This window comes from Podarcis gaigeae (assembly GCF_964106915.1).
Source record: "Podarcis gaigeae genome assembly, chromosome: W".
Taxonomy (NCBI): Eukaryota; Metazoa; Chordata; class Lepidosauria; order Squamata; family Lacertidae; genus Podarcis; species Podarcis gaigeae.
The window spans coordinates 19,422,549-19,443,082 of record NC_139695.1 but is presented as its reverse complement, the minus strand read 5'-3'; the positions used below and the strand labels follow the sequence as shown (position 1 = coordinate 19,443,082).

The 20,534-nt window shown below is 48.9% G+C and overlaps 1 protein-coding gene across 1 annotated transcript in view; it reads right to left on the bottom strand.

Annotated features, from left to right (window-relative positions):
• Positions 1-18,583: 18,583 nt before the first annotated feature.
• The window catches only part of LOC310836049 (nuclear pore complex protein Nup214-like), a gene marked incomplete at its 3' end in the record, with an annotated part of 42,277 nt that continues 40,326 nt past the window's right edge, over positions 18,584-20,534 (bottom strand). Inside the window, exon 8 of the mRNA XM_083720983.1 lies at positions 18,584-18,694. Within this exon, the coding sequence (XP_083577109.1) occupies positions 18,584-18,694 (111 nt within the window). The remainder of the gene's footprint in view (positions 18,695-20,534) is intronic.

The following is a 20,534-nucleotide window of genomic DNA, read 5'->3' as shown; positions in this document are numbered from 1 at the left end:
AAAGCCGATTCCCTCCGGAGCTCGGAGGGAATCCGCCATTAGCCGATCGCGCTGACCCGGAAGTCCTGTATTGAGGATATTTTGTGTTGGTTCCAATATATTCAGGCATTTATCACTGCTTTTGGTACACTCCTTTCTTTGCATAGCCAGTCCTTCACTATGGCTGTGAGAGAGATTGGTAGGAGAGGGTAGACTTTCTCTTCCCTTCTCGTTCTCGTTCTCATTCATTTCAGTCGTTTCCTCATTTGTTCCACATTTTGCTCTGTTCGTATAGAAGCGAGTGATTTTTGTTTGTGTTTTTGTTTTCTTTAGAGTGGCTCTTTTAGAGGTAGGTCTTACAGCCTTCAGAGAAAAGTCTGAGGTTTTGCAGCCACTCCTGGTCGTCACCATTGTTTCTTTAAAGTTGTAAATTATTTCTTCATTGTTGTAGATTATTTTGTTGTAATAAACACGCTACAAAGCATTGGCTGAGATAAATAGACATGAGGTAGTTGTAAAAGAGGAGAAAGACAACGTGATGGAGAAGCAGAGGTGAGTTTACTTCTTCTACTGAGGCATCTAATCATAGCCTGCATTTTTATCAAAGCTTATATATTTTTAATCAGGGCCTGTATTTTAAAATGAGCTTAAAAATTCACAAATGTTTCATGCCAGGCAGAAGACCAGCTGCCTAAGAACCTTGACAAGATGTTTATCCTCCTGGACAAGGGGGCCCCCTGATTTATAGCAGAAAACAATTCTCAAAGTCGTAAAAAGGGAATTACAGGCTGAGAGTGAGGACACTGACCTTGCATGTTGCAAAGTACAATTAAGCTGTAAGAGTGGTTAAATTAAGAGTTGATAAATAGTAAAATAAAACCATGTGCCTCCCATTAAACTTGAGCCATATTTTCCTAAGGTTAAAAGGTCAAGAGCAAATGGGAAAAAGCAACTGGCTTGGCTGGAGAAGGAGGGGTGTAAACAGAAGAAGAGGCTTCTTTCTATTTTTATTTTGAGGCTGTAAACCTTCCTTTTTACTTTGAGAAGGTTTATTCTTTTAAAAGGTTACCTATGATAATGTATGAAATATATTGGCTTAAATGTAATTATGCAAAGGATTTAAGAAATGATAGATTCTTATTTCATATAGTTGGAAGAGATCACAGGGGCCATCAGCCCAGCCCCCCTGCCAAGCAGGAAACATCATTAGAGCACACATATGGTTGTCAGGCCTTTGTTTAAAGACCTCCAAAAGAAGGAGATCTTTCAATGATGATGTGAACTCAAGATCCTTGACATCTGTTTAAGATAAAAATTTAAGATTAACCATCTGTTTTGGAAGGCAATAGGGCAAGGAGGGCAAGAGGTGAGCTGGTAATTAAGGTTCCTTGTTGAGACAAGTGTAAGATATATTACTACTTATTTGTCATTTATAGATAGAAGAAAATATAGCTTTCTGTTTCCCATAAAAGGGAAGGGAAATGGGTGTATCTTTTGTGATTGGTTCTAGCAAACAGCCAATAGGAATTTCAACCAGGCTGATTGGACAGAGGCAGCCACAGGAGGAGCAAGGGGGCTCAAAAAGTAGAACAAAAACCAAATGAGAGTCCGGGAGACTTTTTAGAGAGGCTGCAGGAAGCCTATCGTATATGGACTCCTTTTGACCCTGAAGCCCCTGAAAACAGCAGAATGATTACTGCTACATGGCCCAGTGCGCTTCTGACATTCGTAAGAAAATTCAGAAATCAGAAGGATGGGAAGGGATGCTGATGAGCCAAATTATGGCCATTGCACGCCGAGTTTATCGGAATAGGGATGAGGCTGAGAAACAAGAGAAGAAGAAGTGGCAGAAGGAAAAGATGGTAATGCTAGCCACAGCAGTGAAGCAAGACTACCGCCCCTTAAATGGAGGGAGAGGGCGGGGAAAGAATCCACCACTGGGAAGGAATCAATGTGCGAATTGCAAGAAGGAGGGTCACTGGAAGCGGGAGTGTCCTGAACCCTTGAGGTTGGAAGAAGTACGCCCAGGCCCAGGCCTAGGCCCAGGCCCAGGCTCCGGCCCAAGAAACCAGGCACGGGGACGGGGAATGATCCGAGATGGAAGATATCAGAGACCTGGACAAGGACGGAGTAGAGACAATTTCATTGGACTGGCAGAAGAGGATTTTACCCAAGACTAGGAACGACCGGACTCCATAAAGTTAGGCTTCCAGGAGCCCACGGGAAGGCCTTGAAATATGGACCTGAAGTAGAAATCCTGTTGGAAGCAGTATAGGCTCCAGAACAGATTGCTGTAATGCACTGCAAAGGTCATGGACGAGGAAGGGATCCAATAACCAGAGGAAATCATGCTGCTGACAAAGCAGCCCCAGAGGCAGCCCAAAAGCCTGTGGGAGGATTTATAGCAGCCCTCATACCAGAGGTAGTTCCAGAAGAAGTTAAACCTCACTATACCCCAGAAGAGAGGAAGTGGGCTGAACAGGAAGGAGCAGTTGTGAAGGACGGTTGGATGATCCTGCCGGGCAATAGGATTTATGTACCTCATAATCTAGCAGGCACAATTGTAAGAAATTATCATGAATCTACTCACCTTGGCGGTACTGCAACCAGAGAGAGTCTCAGTCAGAAGTTGTATATTATTAATCTATCACAATTAGCAACTTGCATTTCACAGAAATGTGTTCTTTGTGCTAAAAACAATCCCAGGCAGGGACCGGTACAACCTCCTGGAATTCAGCATGTGGGATATGTCCCCATGGAAAGCCTAATTGTGGACTTCACAGAGCTGGTCCCTTCTAAGGGATTCAAGTATCTCCTTGTGTTTGTAGATACTCTTACCGGATGGGTTGAAGCTTTTCCCACCCGAACTGAAAAGGCACGAGAGGTAACTAAGAGACTCCTCACTGAATTGATCCCGAGGTTCGGATTACCTAGATGCATTGGAAGTGATAATGGGCCAGCGTTCATTGATCAAGTAGCACAAGAAGTATGTCGAGTCCTACAAGTGAAATGGAGACTGCATGCAGCATATAGGCCTCAGAGTTCAGGGAAAACTGAAGGAATGAATCGGACTCTGAAAACCCAATTGGCAAAATTAACCCAGGAAACGGGATTGGGATGGGTAGATGTGTTACCCATAACACTGTTTCGTGTTCGGTGTGCACCCACAAAAAGACTTAAGTTGTCACCTTTTGAGCTCCTGTATGGGAGGCCGCCCTCCTTTGTTCAGGATATTCCAGCTGATCTTAAACAAATAGGAGACCATGTGACACAGGAACAAGTGCAATCTCTCTCCCGTGTTTTTGTTTCTCTTAACAGGTGGGCCCTCGAACGCACGCCGTGCAGCATTGCCGAGCCGATTCATCAGTTCCAGGCTGGCGATAGCGTATGGGTGAAAGAGTGGAAACGCGATCCACTTGCACCTAAGTGGCGTGGACCTTACACCGCCTTGCGCTCTACTCCAACAGCGGTGAAGGTAGCTGAGGTGACCCCCTGGATTCATCACTCCCGTTTGAAGAAGTCCGAAGGCAGTTGGACGTGCAAAGGTGACCCCTCTAATCCTTTAAAACTGACTCTCTCCAAAAACCCCTGTATCTAGCCCTACCGGGAACGGGCTAGGTCACGGGCAACATTTAGACGACCGGCCTGCTGCAGCCACAACCTGGAAGCTGGCTGACCTGCGCACGCCTGAAGCTTGAGGAGCGTCTGAACCAGCGACTGTGAACAGGAAGATTCTCTTATACAATTGATTGACTGCCCCCTTGTGGAACAATTATCAGGGATATTACTCATTGGGGATCCTCGGGATATATGTTTTGGTCTTGGTGGTTCCCCATTTCTGTCACTGGGGGAATTATATTGGGACTAATATTTATTTGCTATCACAATAAGGTAATCTTTTGTGGAAGGAATGCATATGCTAGACATCAACATGATTTTATTATTAATCCTAATCCCTTGGGAAGGGGAAGGGTCCTTGAATCTGACCAAATTTGCTAAATATGGATTCCGCCATGACCACAATATGTGGGTAGGCTTAGCTGAGATGGTAGCCAATGTTGCAAATAGGACTAATTGCCTTGTCTGCTCTCTTGGGCCAGATGATTCAGAGGGAGGTATGCCCTTATTACCAATACCATTAAATGCCATTGGTACGGTAAGCGAAATGCCACACCAAACAGAAGTACAGAATTTCCCCGGATGGAACTCAACTAAACCAATACGAGTTATACCTGTGCAAGGGGAATTCTGTGTGCATAAATCATCAGATGCAGCTGATTCTACCATGATAGGCTCTTCTCATTGCCACTATACTTGGGATTATATTAAGAATAGTCAAACCTGGGCAAACGGTACTACCTATCGAACTCGGAATACCTTGCCCTGTGCACCTCCTTTTATCCATGCATGGAAAGTGGTATGGAACATAACTGTGACAGCAAAAGGCAATCTAACATACTGCACAGTGAATTCTCTACCCCTTTTGATATTTCGCCTTATGCACTCCACATACCAAAAACCTCAGACCCGATGGTTGTGGTGGATATGTGGAGAATGGGCATAGAAGAAACTCCCTTCCAAATGGAGTGGGACTTGTTTCCTGGGATGGGTATTGTCAGGGTTTCAGGGACAGAGAGCGAGGGGGAGGGGTCCCAGGGCGACGAGGAAGAGGACGACGACGACCCGAGGTTGTCAGTGAGTCCGTCAAGTGAATCCGAGGATTCCCAAAAGGGAGCCCCCCTGGTCAGGCCAAGGGGCAGTAGAGAGGGAAGCAGTCAGAAGCAGGGGAACGAAGAGGGAATCCCCAGTGGGGGTTGGAGATCGGGACCGGCCTCTCCGTCGGAACGGAGTGAAGGGGGTGGAGTTGCCAGTGTGTCAGAAAGAGCAGAACAGGAAGCAGAGAGGGGAAGGAGTTCGGAGCAGAACGTCCTGCCGGAAGGGGAGGAGTGTAGTACCGAGAGTAGCGTAACGGTCGAAAGGAAGGTCAGAGGCAACGTACGCGCGCCAAGTTCAAATGTGGAGGCGCGCGGAAATGAGGAGAGCCCTGAGGAGGAGCCTGGTCCCAAAGCACGAAGGAGGGGGGAGCAGGCGTCAGAAGACTCAGCCTCGGGGGAGTCCCGGAGGGAGGGAGCACAGGGGGGCAGGAAGACCCTGCGGAAAAGGAAGGAGAGGAAAAGGTGGAGCAGTACAAGCCTCTTAAGCTGGTGTAGGGGCGGGACTGACTCAGAGGGGACTTCTAACATCTAAGGGTAACAGATGCTGAGCCACGGAGCTTGGATGTAACGACAACAATGTTCTTCAATAAAACCTTTTGTATATAACTTGGACTGGACTATGGTCTCTTGTGAGCTGGGACCTCGGGTGGCTCTGACAGTAAGTCCCCTCCCAAAGAACGCAATTTTTTTTTTTGCAAAGCTCACAAACGGTGACAGCCATGAGTGCGGAGGATCAGCTGACAGCACTGCGAACTACAGTTTCCGAACTCACCGCTGCAGTCCTTGCGTCTCAGAAGAAGCATGACGAAATGGAGAAGCGCTGCCAAGACCTGCAAACAAGGTGGGAACGTGCAAGCAAGGAAGGGTTCCCAGGGTCCAGATCAGAGGGAATTGGACTTGGAAGGCGGGGGGGCAGCCTAGTCACCCACTTCGATGGGAACCTGAAGCACTACCCCAGTTTCAGAGCAGACGTTTTGTATGCATTGCACTTGCTTCGTCATGACTTTAAAGATGAGGAGGAGAAAGTGGGGTTTATTGTTTCTCACTTGTATGGGGCGGCCAGAGACTGGTTGCGCAATTTGTGGCGTGAAGATGGCCCTGCCCGCCGCGATTCTGATGAATTCATTAAAGCGATGGATGCCTGCTTCCAGTCAACCGTAGATTTGGATCTTGCACGCAGGGAGATATTTGGACTGCGGCAAGGCGAAACCACTGTGCGTCAGTACCATTCCAGATTTTTTGCTTTACTGACTGCGTTACGCTGGGAGAAAGACTGCACACCTGTGAGGGATTTGTTCTGGGAGGGTCTCAGCGATCCCATAAAGGACGAACTTGCCAGGGGAGACAGACCTCAGACCCTGGAGGAGGTGGTGCAGAGGGCGCTGGCAATTGGGATACGTCACGAGGGACGTCCTTGGCACAATGAGGAAGAACGTCAGGTGCGTCCACCAGCAAGGACGTCTTCTTTCATCCCCAGGGAGTTCAGTCAGTCACATCCCTCGCCGCTGGGGAGGCAGGGGGAGGAGCCGATGGAACTTGGTGGTGCTAAGGCTCAAGCAACAGCCAGAGCCCCAGCTTCCGGTGCAGTAAAGGCGAAGCCTCCTAGAGGGACCAGGAAGTGTTACGTTTGCGACAGTGCACTGCACATGGCGAAAGAGTGCCCCCAGAGGCTCCAGAAACACACTGCAGCTTTAGCAACGGTAGCAGCAGAAGTGATCCAAGGAAGAGGAGCCTCAGGGAAACGAAAGTGCCTGGCTGTAAGCACGAAGGCTGGGGCTCAGCCAGGCGGATCTATAGAACAGTCCCCAGCGTCTTTGCAACCCACAGACCCTTTACCACCCAAGCCAGCGTTGCAGCTCACCGCAACACTTCAGTTGCCAAATGGGACCACCCTAGAAGTGCCCATCACGATCGATTCTGGGAGCAACGCCGATTTCGTGGGGATGCAATTCGTCAAGCAGCATCGCATAGCGCTTCTGCCCGCCACAACGCCTCTGAACGTAGTCACGGTGGATGGCAGGAAATTGCTTGGAGGGCAAGTTGTGCAACAGACACCTCCCATGGTAATGCGGATAGGAGATCACCGAGAAGTCATTAGCTTCAATGTCACCCACCTGTCTGACACGCCTATAGTATTAGGCATGAGTTGGCTGGAGAGACACAGTCCTGCTGTAGCGTGGTACCAACGCCAGATCACCTTTTGCTCATCGTACTGTGCTCAAAATTGCATCCAGTCCTGCCAGGAGGAGGGGGCTGAGACCAGCTGCGACTTGGCATGGTGCAGGCAGTACCTAGCAAGTACGAAGGGTTCCTGGAGGTTTTCTGCGAGAAGGAAGCTGACCAGTTGCCGCCCCACAGACCTTATGATTGTGCCATCGACCTGGTGCCGGGGGCGCAGTTGCCGACTGCAAAACTGTATTCCATGTCTGAGGACGAGATGCAAGAGCTCAGGGAGTTCATAGAGCACAATTTGAAGCGTGGATTCATCCGGGAATCGAAAGCAGTGGGGGGCAGTCCTGTGTTCTTTGTAAAGAAGAAGGACACGCCCCAAAAAAGACTCATTGTGGACTATAGGTTCATAAACAGTATGACCAAGCCCAAGGCCTTCCCCACGCCCAAGATAGATGATCTCCTAGCAACCGTGAGGAAGGGGAAGATCTTCACCAAATTGGATCTGCGTGGAGCGTATAACCTCATACGCATCCGGGAGGGCGATGAGCGGAAGACGGCCATGTTCACGCCTCTGGGCACGTATGAATACAGAGTTATGCCGTTTGGTCTCCAAAATGGATCTCACGTCTTCCAAGCCTTTATGCATCACGTGCTAGCGGGACTTCTCTACAAGAAATGTGTGTGTTTCCTCGATGACATCCTGATCTTTTCGGAAACGGAAGAGGCCCATGAGAAGGACGTAAAAGAAGTCCTGCAGAGACTACGGGAGAACAGGCTCTACGCCAAGTTAGAGAAGTGCCAGTTTGATGTGACGGAGGTGGATTTCCTAGGCTACAAGCTGTCCGACAAGGGGCTCGCCATGGACAGCGTCAAGGTCCGCGCGGTGTTGGACTGGAAGAGCCCACGCAATCGGAAGGAAGTCCAGAGATTCATCGGCTTCGCCAACTTCTACCGCAAATTCATCAGAGGTTTTGCAAAGGAGACGGCAGCGATCACGGACACTCTGAGTTCCAAGAAGAAGAGGTTCGTGTGGACGGAACAGGCGGAGCGCTCTTTTCGGAAGCTTAAAAGCCTTTTCGCCTCCGAGGAGCAGCTGCTGCACGTGAATCCAGGCAGGCCCATGCGAGTGGAGACCGACGCGTCAGACAGAGCGGTTGGAGCCGTACTCCTGCAAGAAGATCCACATGGAAACTGGAGACCCGGTGCCTTTTACTCCCGAAAGCTCAGCAAGGCAGAGCAAAACTACACCATATGGGACAGGGAGCTGTTAGCCATTCACGCAGCTTTCAAAGCGTGGCGACACTTCCTCATAGGAGCCAAGCACACAGTACAGGTCCGCACGGATCACAAGAACCTAGAGTATTGGCGCACGGCGAAGCTCCAAAGCCAGAGACACATGCGCTGGGCGGAATTCTTCGCGGATTTCGACTTTCGGATAGAGTACATCCCAGGAGATTCCAACGTTATAGCCGATGCGCTATCCAGGAAACCGCAATATCTCGATGAAGCGGCGCCAGTAGCAGCCAAGCACATTTTCGCACCGCAGGCGTGGTCGTGCGCTGCCATCACAGTAGATCTGGACGCGGTGCGACGCGCGTTGCAAGTGGATCAGTTCGCACAGTCCAAAATGGAGGAGTTGCGCAGAGGTGTGCAGAGTGGCGAAGAGTTCCAACTACGCGACGGACTGCTAACTCGCAAAGGTGCCCTCTACGTGCCAAGCGACGAGCTTCGCGCAAAGGTTCTGCAGCAGTTGCACGACGCCCCCAGTGCTGGCCACTTCGGTAAGGAGAAGACAATAGAACTGGTGGCAAGGGACTTTTGGTGGCCCCGGATGTGCGGAGAGGTAGCGGATTACGTCGCCAGGTGTGACACTTGTCAGAGGTTCAAGCCAGTACACCAGAAGCCAGCGGGGCTGTTGGAACTGCTGGAAACGCCACAGCAACCGTGGGAGAGGGTAGCCCTGGACTTCGTTACTGACCTGCCCAGCTCCAGAGGGAAGACGGCGGTACTGGTGGTTGTGGACCTGTTCACCAAGATGGCACACTTCATTCCGTGCGCAAAGGTGGCGACGGCGGAACAGACTGCCAAACTCTTCATTGATCACGTGTTCAAGGTGCATGGGCTGCCGCAGTCCATCCTGTCCGACAGGGGGCGCCAGTTTGTTTCCAATTTTTGGCAGAAGCTTTTAGGTATCCTGAACGTCAAGATCAACCTTACGTCGGCGAGACACCCACAGACCAACGGCCAAGCTGAGAGGGTCAACGCGATCATGCAGCAGTACCTGAGATGTTACGCCAATCAGCGACCCGCAGCTTGGGTGGACTACCTGCCGATGGCACAGTTTGCCTATAACAACACGAAGCACGCGTCCACGGGGGTGACGCCGTTCTTCGCGAACAACGGTCGGCATCCCAGAACCTTCCCGGGGTTCGGGGCACCGAGAGAGGGGGTGCCGCAAGAAGCCGACCAGTTTGCAGCGGAGCTGCAGGAGGTGCACGAAGAGTTGCGGAGACATTTGGAGCTGGCCAAGCAAGCATATAAGGTGCAGGCAGACAAAAACAGGAGAGCGGGGGAGGAGATCCAGGTGGGGGACTGGGTGTGGTTAGCGGCCCAAGCGATGCCAGCCAAGTCGTTGGCCAAGAAGAAGCTAGGGCACAGGCAGTTAGGGCCGTACCAGGTGGAGGCTAAGATCAACCCTGTAGCCTTTCGACTAGCCCTCCCCGAAGGTTCCAGAGTGCATCCGGTATTTCACAGGTCGGTGCTCACCCCCTACAAGGCACCGCACAGGTTTCAGGAGTCTGAAACAGTCCCGCAACTACACACTAAGTCACAGGAGAGGGAGAGGGCGCCTAGGGCCGAACCACTCAACGAGGTCACAGAAATCCTGGACTCGAGATGGGGGAAAGAGGGGGTAGAATACTTTCTAGCCACAGAGGGCACTCCAGCCAGTGCCAACGGTTGGGTGCTGGGCTACGCTTTAGACGAACCTCTTCTAAAAGACGAGTTCCATGCCCTTTTCCCGCATAGACCCATGCCAGCCGAGTACTTTGATGACTGGCTCTTTACGCCCACACTCTCAGACAGTACTTTCCGGGGTTTTTCCTCAGCCGAGGAGAGAACGCCAGAATCTAGCCCGCCCAGGGGATCGTGCTCAGGGGTGGACACAGAACCCTCTTATTGGTGGGACGAGCAACCAGAGGAGGACTGGCGCAGGAAATGGCTGACGGGACCTTGGCCGGCAGCACCAGACGAGGTACCAATGGAAGAGGGAGAAGAGAACACTTTGGGTCAAGAACCCGAATTCGAACACTCATACACCGAACTGCAAGCAGAGGATATGGAGGTACACAACCTGTATCCTGCATCCACCTCCGAAGAGCTGCAGCTCCTACAACCTGCACCCGATGGGCGGGAGGGGGGAAGGGGGGGCTTCGAGGGGGGGATGGATGTCAGGGTTTCAGGGACAGAGAGCGAGGGGGAGGGGTCCCAGGGCGACGAGGAAGAGGACGACGACGACCCGAGGTTGTCAGTGAGTCCGTCAAGTGAATCCGAGGATTCCCAAAAGGGAGCCCCCCTGGTCAGGCCAAGGGGCAGTAGAGAGGGAAGCAGTCAGAAGCAGGGGAACGAAGAGGGAATCCCCAGTGGGGGTTGGAGATCGGGACCGGCCTCTCCGTCGGAACGGAGTGAAGGGGGTGGAGTTGCCAGTGTGTCAGAAAGAGCAGAACAGGAAGCAGAGAGGGGAAGGAGTTCGGAGCAGAACGTCCTGCCGGAAGGGGAGGAGTGTAGTACCGAGAGTAGCGTAACGGTCGAAAGGAAGGTCAGAGGCAACGTACGCGCGCCAAGTTCAAATGTGGAGGCGCGCGGAAATGAGGAGAGCCCTGAGGAGGAGCCTGGTCCCAAAGCACGAAGGAGGGGGGAGCAGGCGTCAGAAGACTCAGCCTCGGGGGAGTCCCGGAGGGAGGGAGCACAGGGGGGCAGGAAGACCCTGCGGAAAAGGAAGGAGAGGAAAAGGTGGAGCAGTACAAGCCTCTTAAGCTGGTGTAGGGGCGGGACTGACTCAGAGGGGACTTCTAACATCTAAGGGTAACAGATGCTGAGCCACGGAGCTTGGATGTAACGACAACAATGTTCTTCAATAAAACCTTTTGTATATAACTTGGACTGGACTATGGTCTCTTGTGAGCTGGGACCTCGGGTGGCTCTGACAGGTATTACCACCAATGTGGATTATGCCCACTAGTTCAGCTAAGCGTACACAAAGAAACGCTGATATTTCTCATATAGCAGGAGGAAGTACCCAAAGTTGGAGCGATACTGATGATTGGCCACCAGAGTGCATTATAGCCTATTATGATCCTGCCTCCTGGAATCCTGGTGAGCTCATACAAGGGGCACGGGATCCTATTTATAATCTAAACAGAATAATTCGATTGCAAGCAGTAGTGGAACTTGTAACCAATGCAACGGCCCAGAGTTTGAGACTTATTGCACAACAGTTGGATGAAAGTAGAGCCGCCATTTTGCAGCTGAAAATGGGAATGGATTATGTACTTGCCAGGCAGGGAGGCCTATGTGGAGTTTTGAACTTGACAGGGAATGCCTGTTGCTTTAACATTTCTGATAATGGTGAGGCAATCCGTGTGTTGGCCACAAAGATGGAGAATATAGCACATGTCCCAGTACAAACATGGGAAGGATGGGATATGGGATGGCTCACCAATTGGTTACCTAATGTCGCAGGACTCAAAGGGATACTATTGTCTTGCTTGTTTTTCTTGACAGTAGTAGTAATGGTTTTATGTATGGTGCCATGTATCATTTCATGTTTTAGAAGTACAATTAGCAAGATGATTTCAAATGAAACTCTACCTCATATCATGGCCCTATACAGAGCTTTACCTCAGGAATATGATGAAGGTCAAGCTATCAAGGACACTTGGGATGAAGGTCCTTGAGCTTGAAAGGGGGGAATGAGGCATCTGATCAAAGCCTGTATTCTTGATCAAGGCTTATATTTTTGATCAAGGTTGTATCTTAAAAATTAGCTTAAATTCACAAATGTTTCTTTCGAGGCAGGAAACCAGCAGGCAGCTGGCAAGCTCTTGGGCAGAGGGCCCCTCTGGTTTATTGCGGTCATAAAAAGGCTGGGAACAAAAGGTCACACTGACCATACAAATTACAGAATGCTGCAAAAGCACTCAAGTCTCTAATGGAAACAGCAACTGGCTGGCAAGAGGGGGAGTAAAGAGCCGTTTTTTAAGCTGTTCCTTGTTCCTTTTAAACTTGAGACTTTTTACTCTGCAAAGGTCTTTTCGTTTTAAAAAGTTATTTATCTTATGTTAATGTATGAAATATATTGGCTTAAATGTAATTATGCAAAGGATTTAGAAATTAAGAAATGTTAGATTCTTATTTCATAGAATCATATATTTGTAAGAGACCACAGGGGCCATTGAGCCCAGCCCCCTGCCAGGCAGGAAACACCATCAGAGCACTCCTGACATATGGTTGTCAGGCCTTTGTTTAAAGATCTCCAAAGAAGGAGATCTTTCATTGATGATGCGTGAGAATATGAACCCAAGATCTCTGACATCGGTTTAAAATAAAATTAGCCACCATCTGTTTTAGCCATCTGCTCTATTTTAGAATTAAGGGGGCAAAGGTGATCTGGTAATTAAGGTGCCTTATCGAGGTTAATGGCTACTTGTTTGCCAATTATAAATAGAAGGAAATATAGCTCTTTGTCTCCCATAAAAGGTAATAGGAAATGGGTGTATCTTTTATGATTGGTTCTAGCAAACAGCCAATAGGAATTTCAACCAGGCTGATTGGACAGAGGCAGCCAAAGGAGGAGCAAGGGGGCTGGGTTAAGGAAATATAAGTGCTGGCCATAATGGCAGGAGGGCAGGCCAGAGCTTGGTAACCATATACCACTGTGCCTCTCATTTATTTGTCTGACAAATAAATTATTATTTTAATTTCTCTATTGCTGCGTTGAATATTTCATTCCAGCTAAGTGTTAACCACAAGCAGGGTGCTACACTGGGATGCATCCTGGAATTCTGATAATGCCTCTTGATTGTCTGACTGGAGGACAGCAAGGACTATTATGAGTGTCCGTAGAAACTAGCCTACTATCCGGAGGCAAAATGTACATCCATTGCTCTGCTCGCTTTTGCCTGCAACCCTGCTGTTCACCACTGGCATGTGGTCCCTGGAAAGCTGCTCAGGACAGAACATGGCCCTCAGGCAGAAAGAAAGTTCCAAACACACAAGTTAAACCTAAGAGGTAGGCATCTAACACATGTTTGTATGGGGACTTGGCAAGCAAAACTGACACTCACAGCAGAAGTGTGGAGGCTGCTGTGGTTGGTGAATGCTTCAATTTCCATGCAAGGTTTGACTAAATGGTTTCTATGAAGTGGGATTCTACATCTACTTTTTTATCATTCCGAAGCCAGAGCCTAAAATGCAGGAAGACACAGCAGCACAAACCAGGGGCAAAGACCTAGCAAAATTGTGAGAATGCCACTTCCGACATCAGGAGGAGGGGGTTTTGCGGTCTCACGACCCATTCACACTCTCGCGGGGCTAACTACAGCCCCGCGAGAACAGGGGAATCCCGGGTTCATTAGTATGCATTATTCATCGTGCCAGCCAATCGGCTGGCGGCGGGGGCGGGGTGAGTAAGGGGCATTTAAGGTCGGGATAGCCCATACTCGCCCCTTTCTTTCCTTCCAGCAGCTGCGGTCGTCCAGAAAGTCTCCCCTGATCGTCCTGTGGCTGGCTAAGTACTTGGGTGTGGGGGGTGGTCTTTTGTAATTTAATCAGCCAATCATCCCTCTCTTCGCAGACGGGTATCTGCAGGGCTGTGGATCTTCCTAGACTAATTTTCCAGGCAGTGAGGTTTAAAATCCGTCCCTGCTTTAAGCCGTGCACGCAGCTTCCCTGCTCACTACGCATGTGCTAGGACCTTGTCCGGGTGTGGGGACGGTCCTCGAGAAGGGTGAGTTCGTCAGTGGGGAGGCTGCCTTTGTGATCAAGTAGCTCGGAGTATTTCCCCCCCCCCCAGCCCCTTTATTTCTCCAGCCTCTTTATTTCTCCTCTTTCGTGGTGGGGAGGCTGCATTCGTTGTTGCATAGCTTTTAACATTCCTCCCCCTCTTGCCTCTTTATTTTCACCTCGTTTGTGGCGTCGCTGCAGCTAGGCAACCAGCAGCATTTACAGGCGCACGTGGTGAAGCTTGGGCACCCATCTTTTGTAAGGGCGAGGTACTGGCAAACAGCCATCGCCATTTGGGAGAGCTCACGTGGCGAAGCGCAGACGGCCATTTTAAGTAAGGGAAGGATACTGGCAAGCCTATTCTTTATGGTTCAGGCTTGGCTGTGATACAGGGCTGCTCCGATCTTCGGGGGAGGAATTAATAAGCGATATTAACCTCATTCCTGAGGACTTTGGCAACCCCTGCTGCCAGGTGTTTTGAATAATCGCCCCCTTACACACTAGGGAGACTTGTATTTACAGCTTTGTTTTACCCTTCCCTCTCAGCAGCAGCTCTGACGCTTATTATAAATTGCCAGCATAGGCTAAGCTGCTCTGTGCAGGAGGCAGCTACATTGTTGCAATCCCTCCCGCTGCGGGCTCCCAGGTCTGCAGCATTACAGGGGAGAATCTATTGCTGTAGCAGGTTTCTGAATGACAGGCTTTTAAGTGTGGTTATTGGGGAAAATACTTTAAAAAAAATATAATAAAGGAGTCTTTGGAAATGCTGAGTACTGGTTTTAAAGTCCTGACTGCTGACTGCCTTGGAGGTTAATTGGTGCAATTAGCAAACACTGTGGCTTATATTGTTATTTCAGCTTTCCATTTAAAAGCCTCAACCCATAGAGGCAATTAAAGGTCTTTGGAGGGCTGAGTGCTGGTTGTAAAGTGCTGTCTGTGGGCTGCTTGTAGGATTGATTTTTGCGATTGATTGATTGATTGGTGCAATTGATTCAATGGTGCAGTTGATTGATTGGTGCAATTGATTGGTGCAATTGGCAAGCACTGTGGCTTATATCCTATTTCAGCTCTGCTTTTAAAAGCCTTAACTCATAAAGGCAGCAGAAGGACAAAAGAGTGCAAGGGGCGTCTGGCAGCATCATTTACTTGGCCCCTCATTGGCGATAGCAATTCATTTGCTTTACTTCTTTAGACACCATCTGCCTGATTAATCCATCAGTTGCTTTTAATCAGGGCAGCTTAATAAAATAATAATAATATATTTAATGTTTTAAATAATAATAATAATAATGTGCCCCTGAGCCCCTGACAAATAATAATAATAATAATAATAATAAAATTAAATAGACAAATAAATTTAATAAATAAATAAATAAGGAATAGTCAATAATAGCTTCCTTCTTGACTGGCAATCTGGGCTCTACCCAATAGGCTAAATAATTGCTTTATTAGTAGTCACTGTATAGGCAGTTATATATACATATAGACATATGTAAGTGCATAGTGAGGGGTCGCCCAACAAACGCCGACTCAATGGCAAACAGGGGCAATCCTCAGCCATCCCAGTCGGGGGGTGCGCTAATATCGGTTGCGCACGGTAACCCTCAAGCCTTAGCTCAATTGTTTTCGGCGATTCAAGCATTCTACGCACAATGCGGGCCTCCGGCGGCCCCGGCCATAGTTGAGATCTCACAAGATTGCATCCCGGACACCCCCCCCCCCCAGCCTACAAGGCCAGGCTGGTCCCTCTGCAGCAGTGGCTAGTACGTCACAGCAGGACTTGGGGATTCCCAGTCGCCCCCAAACACGCCTACAAACGGCACAGGCGCAGAAGGCCAGGTCTAGTGCGCAGAGGGCCAAGGCCAGCGCGCCTAAATCCAAGGCCTCCTCAAGGAAATCCAAACAACCTAACGCCGCCCCTTCGGGCGCAGCCCATGGGGCAATTGGTATCCCTAGTGTTTTCCAGGATCCTCCAGCTCTCCACAGCCCATCAGAGGGGTCATCTTCAGATGAAGAGTTACCCCCACAGCAGGCGGAGCCAACTCCCTGTGAACCAGCCCCGCAAGGCAGCACCACCCGTGGCGGGAAGCGAAAAGCCAAGAAGAAGCACGTCTCGAAGAAGAGCAGGAGGGACAACTCCGATTCCGAGGATGACACAGGTACCTCTTCTTCTGAGGGTGACAGTGATGCCCCCATGGAATCATACTGGGGGGAGGGTGAAGAAACTGGTGTCCCCTTATGGATTCACGAGAGGAGGGCCAATTCTCACCGGAAAACTTTCAATGGTACTCTCGAATGGAAAGACGGGGCATTAGTGGAAGATGTTAAAGTCTCAACGCACTCATCTACCGATTTCATTTTGGGTAAACACCTTTCTAAGAGAAAGAGGGATAAGATACTGAACGGGGACTTCATAGATATGTTCACGTTGCTACCGCCGCTGCAAGTAAAGGGTAAAGGGGAGAAAAAGCGGCATTACAGTAAGAAAAGATATAGATCCCCTAGGGCCGAGCGCACATTCAAGAACTGGCTCAATGGCTACCAGGTGTTCATGGGTATAGTGGTGGGGGCCTATCCAAAATGTGGGTTCCACCTCGCATCCTATCTGGCGCACGTGAGAAGAGCTCGAGAACTAGCGGGAGATGAGGCGGCCATTTCGTACGATGAGGATTTTCGTAGGAATGCTTCGCTTTTGTCCTCCACGCGATGGGATCAGAGGGACAATAACTACTGGATGGATCACGTAGGACCTTACATTGAAAAGAAACCACACGACCAAGCAAAAGCGGGTAAGGTGAACACAAAGAGGCGCAAGCACTGCTGGGATTTCAACAAAGGGGCCTGCCAGCGCACCTCTTGTAAGTACTTGCACGAATGTGACAAGTGTTGGGGTAGCCACCCAGCTGTCAACTGCTATAAGGGCAAGCAGCAGCCCTTTCGGGGCGGCAGGGGTCACCTCCACCAAGGTAACCGGGGTGCCCCCTCACCAATTTCGGCGGGTAGGGTTGCTGCGCCGTTTGCACAACCTCCGATTGATCAGCTGCATATTTCACCGCTGGGCATTGTTCCCCAAAAGGCCCCGGGGGAATTCAGGATGATTCACAACCTTTCCTTCCCAAAGGGGGGGTCAGTCAATGATGCCATTCCCCAGGAGCTGTGCACGGTGAAATATACATCTTTTGATCAGGCAGTAAAATTGGTGCGGGGTTTCGGAAGAGGTGCTTTTTTGGCAAAATGCGACACTGAATCTGCATTTCGCCTCCTCCCAGTCCACCCCGATGACTTTCGTTGGCTAGGCTTTAAATACCAGGGAGCTTATTTTATCGATAAAGCAATGCCAATGGGGTGTTCAATAGCTTGTGCAGCTTTTGAAACCTTCAGCACCTTCTTCGAGTGGGCGCTAAAATTCAAAACTGGTTCTGCAGGGGTGGGGCATTACCTGGATGATTTTATTTTGGTAGCAAGCAGCGCTAATGACTGTGCGGCCTTACTTCAGGCCTTCACGTCCATGGCGGAAGAGCTGGGGGTCCCTCTAGCGAATGAAAAGACAGAGGGTCCGGTCACTATAATGACGTACCTGGGCATCAAGCTCGATACTATTGCCCAAACATCGCGCCTTCCTGCCGAAAAATTGATGGCCCTTAGGGAGCTCATTTCACAGCTTTTGCCCATGAAAAAGGTTACCCTCAGGCAAATTCAATCTCTCTTGGGTCACCTTAACTTCGCTTGCCGAGTGGTTTCGCCCGGTCGGCCTTTCTGTGGTCAGCTGGCAAAGTTGTCAGCAGGTTTGCGGTCACCACATCATCGGGTGCGCCTCTCGAAGGCGGTAAAATCAGACCTCCAGGTCTGGTTGCAATTTCTAGAGGGCTATAATGGAATTTCTCTCTGGCAAGACAGCTTGGCCCTTCATTCCGACTTCCAGGTCCATTCAGATGCGGCGGGTTCTCTGGGGTTTGGGGTTTACTTCCGGGGTCAGTGGTGCGCTCAGCGATGGCCCTCTTCATGGCAGGGAAAACCCATTTTGCGCGACCTTACATTCTTGGAATTCTTCCCCATCGTCGTAGCAATTCATTTATGGGCAGAAAAATTTAAAGATCGCAGGGTCTGCTTTTGGACGGACAATCAGGCAGTTGTGTCGGTTCTAAATAAGCAATCTTCCCGCTCGCCTAGAGTAGCGCCCCTTTTAAGGTATTTTGTCCTATCCTGCCTGCGGTTGAACTTATATGCCTCAGCTAAATTCATACCAGGTGTTGATAACAGTATCGCGGATGCTCTGTCTCGTTTCCAGATGGATCGCTTCCTCTTACTGGCGCCGGATGCGCAGCAGCTGCCGCAGCCGTTTCCAGAGCACCTCTGGAGTATTGGCAACGAGAAGCCATAAAGGGAGTATTGTTATCAGTAGCACCGTCAACTCTGCGATCCTATAACAAGGCGTGGTTAGATTTCACATCATTTCGTCAAAAGAAAGGGTCTTTTAAACCAGGTAAGCCTCCGTCCATGGCGGAGGTTATAGAATACTTCGTGCGCCTTCGGGACCTAGGGCGGGCCCCCAAAACCTTGAATATTCACTCCGCTGCAATATCTTTCTTCTCCAAAGCTCTGTTCTCAGTCGACCCCTGTGCAAAGTTCATGGTACGGAGGATACTGGAGGGATGGCGTAGGTCCCAGCCTCCAAGCTCTGACTGCAGAAGACCCATAACTTATGACATCCTTAGTCAAATACGTAAGAAGCTCAGGGTAATCTGTTGGTCCAGGTATGAGGCCAGGTTATTTTCCACGGCCTTTTTATTTGCTTTCTTTGGCGCTTTGCGCATAAGCGAGGTAGTCTGTGAGGACCAACCGGTCAAAAATAACAGGGGCCTCCTGTTGGAGGACGTCACTTTGTCCAGCTCCGAGGTAATCTTAAACATTCGCAGCTCTAAGACGGATCAGCTGGGGAGAGGGGCCCTAATCCGCCTACAGGCTACTCAGAAGGCTGGGCCTTGCCCATTGTTTTTTTTTATTAAAAAAAATATTAAGATTTTCGAATACAAATGCATAAATAATAAACAACATTATTTATATCATAGCATAATTTCATCACTTCTTTGGACTCCCTCACGTCTCCCGCTCTCACTTACATCGTTAAAAAAGGTTTTTCTAAGCAAATTACCATCTTGTTTACAATCTTATATCCGCTCATTTAAATAGAATCTAGCAGTTGTCCAAAAGATTTATATTTTTCTTAATCTCACTTATCGTCAAATTTGGATCTAATTCAGTGGTAGGCAATTATTTATGATCTAGCATCCTTCTTAACATTCAACCAAATTACAATATTTTTGTAGATAAATCTTAAATTTCTTCCAGTCTTCTTCAACCCTCTCTTCTCCCAGGTCTCGGATTCTGCCAGTCATCTCGGCCAGTTGCATATAGTCCATCAGCTGCATCTGCCACTCTTCCAGCGTGGGTAGATCTTGAGTTTTCCAACTCTTAGCGATGAGTATCCTTGCTGCCGTTGTTGCATACATAAAGAATGTTCGGTCCTTCTTTAACACCTTCTGGCCGACAATGCCCAGAAGGAAGGCCTCTGGTTTCTTAGTAAAGGTATACTTGAACACCTTTTTCAACTCGTTATATATCATTTCCCAGAAGGCCTTCACTTTAGGGCAGGTCCACCAGAGGTGAAAGAATGTTCCTTCATTTTTTTTACATTTCCAACATTTATTATCAGACAAATGGTATATTTTGGCAAGTTTAACTGGGGTCATGTACCATCTATATATCATTTTCATTACATTTTCCTTCAGAGCATTACATGCAGTGAAGTTCAGCCCAGTGGTCCACAACCTTTCCCAGTCCTCAAACATAATGTTATGCCCAATGTCCTGAGCCCACTTTATCATAGCCGATTTAACCATTTCGTCTTGTGTATTCCATTTTAACAGCAGGTTATACATTCTTGATAATACCTTAGTCTTTGGTTCTAACAATTCTGTCTCCAACTTCGATTTCTCCACCTGGAACCCTAACTTTTTATCATTTTTAAAGACTTCTTTAATCTGAGCGTAGTGTAACCAGTCTCGCACTTTATCCTTCATTTTCTCCAAACTCTGCAATTTCCAATTGTCTCCATCTTTTTCTAATATTTCCCAATATTTTGGCCATTTGGCCTCCATATTGGGTCTTTTTCGGGCCTTAGCTTCCAGAGGTGAAAGCCACCTCGGAGTTTTAATTTCCAATAAGTCTTTGTATTTTATCCAGACATTAAATACTGCTTTCCTGACAATATGGTTCTTAAAGGCCTTATTGATCTTAACTTTGTCATACCATAAGTATGCATGCCAACCAAAAGCATTATTAAAACCTTCCAATCAGTGTCTTCGAGAAGTAGCCAGTCTTTTAGCCAGCAGAAGGCTGCGGCTTCATAGTACAGCTTTAAGTCTGGCAGGGCAAAGCCCCCTCTTTCTTTCGCATCAGTTAATATCTTAAACTTAATTCTGGGCTTTTTGCCCTGCCAGGCAAATTTAGAGATGTCTCTCTGCCACTTCCGGAAGCACTCCGTCTTGTCCACAATCTGTAATGTTTGGAACAAAAACAACATTTTTGGCAATACATTCATCTTAATAGCAGCAATTCGGCCTAACAAAGAAAGCTTCAATTTTGTCCAACTGTCCAAGTCTCTCA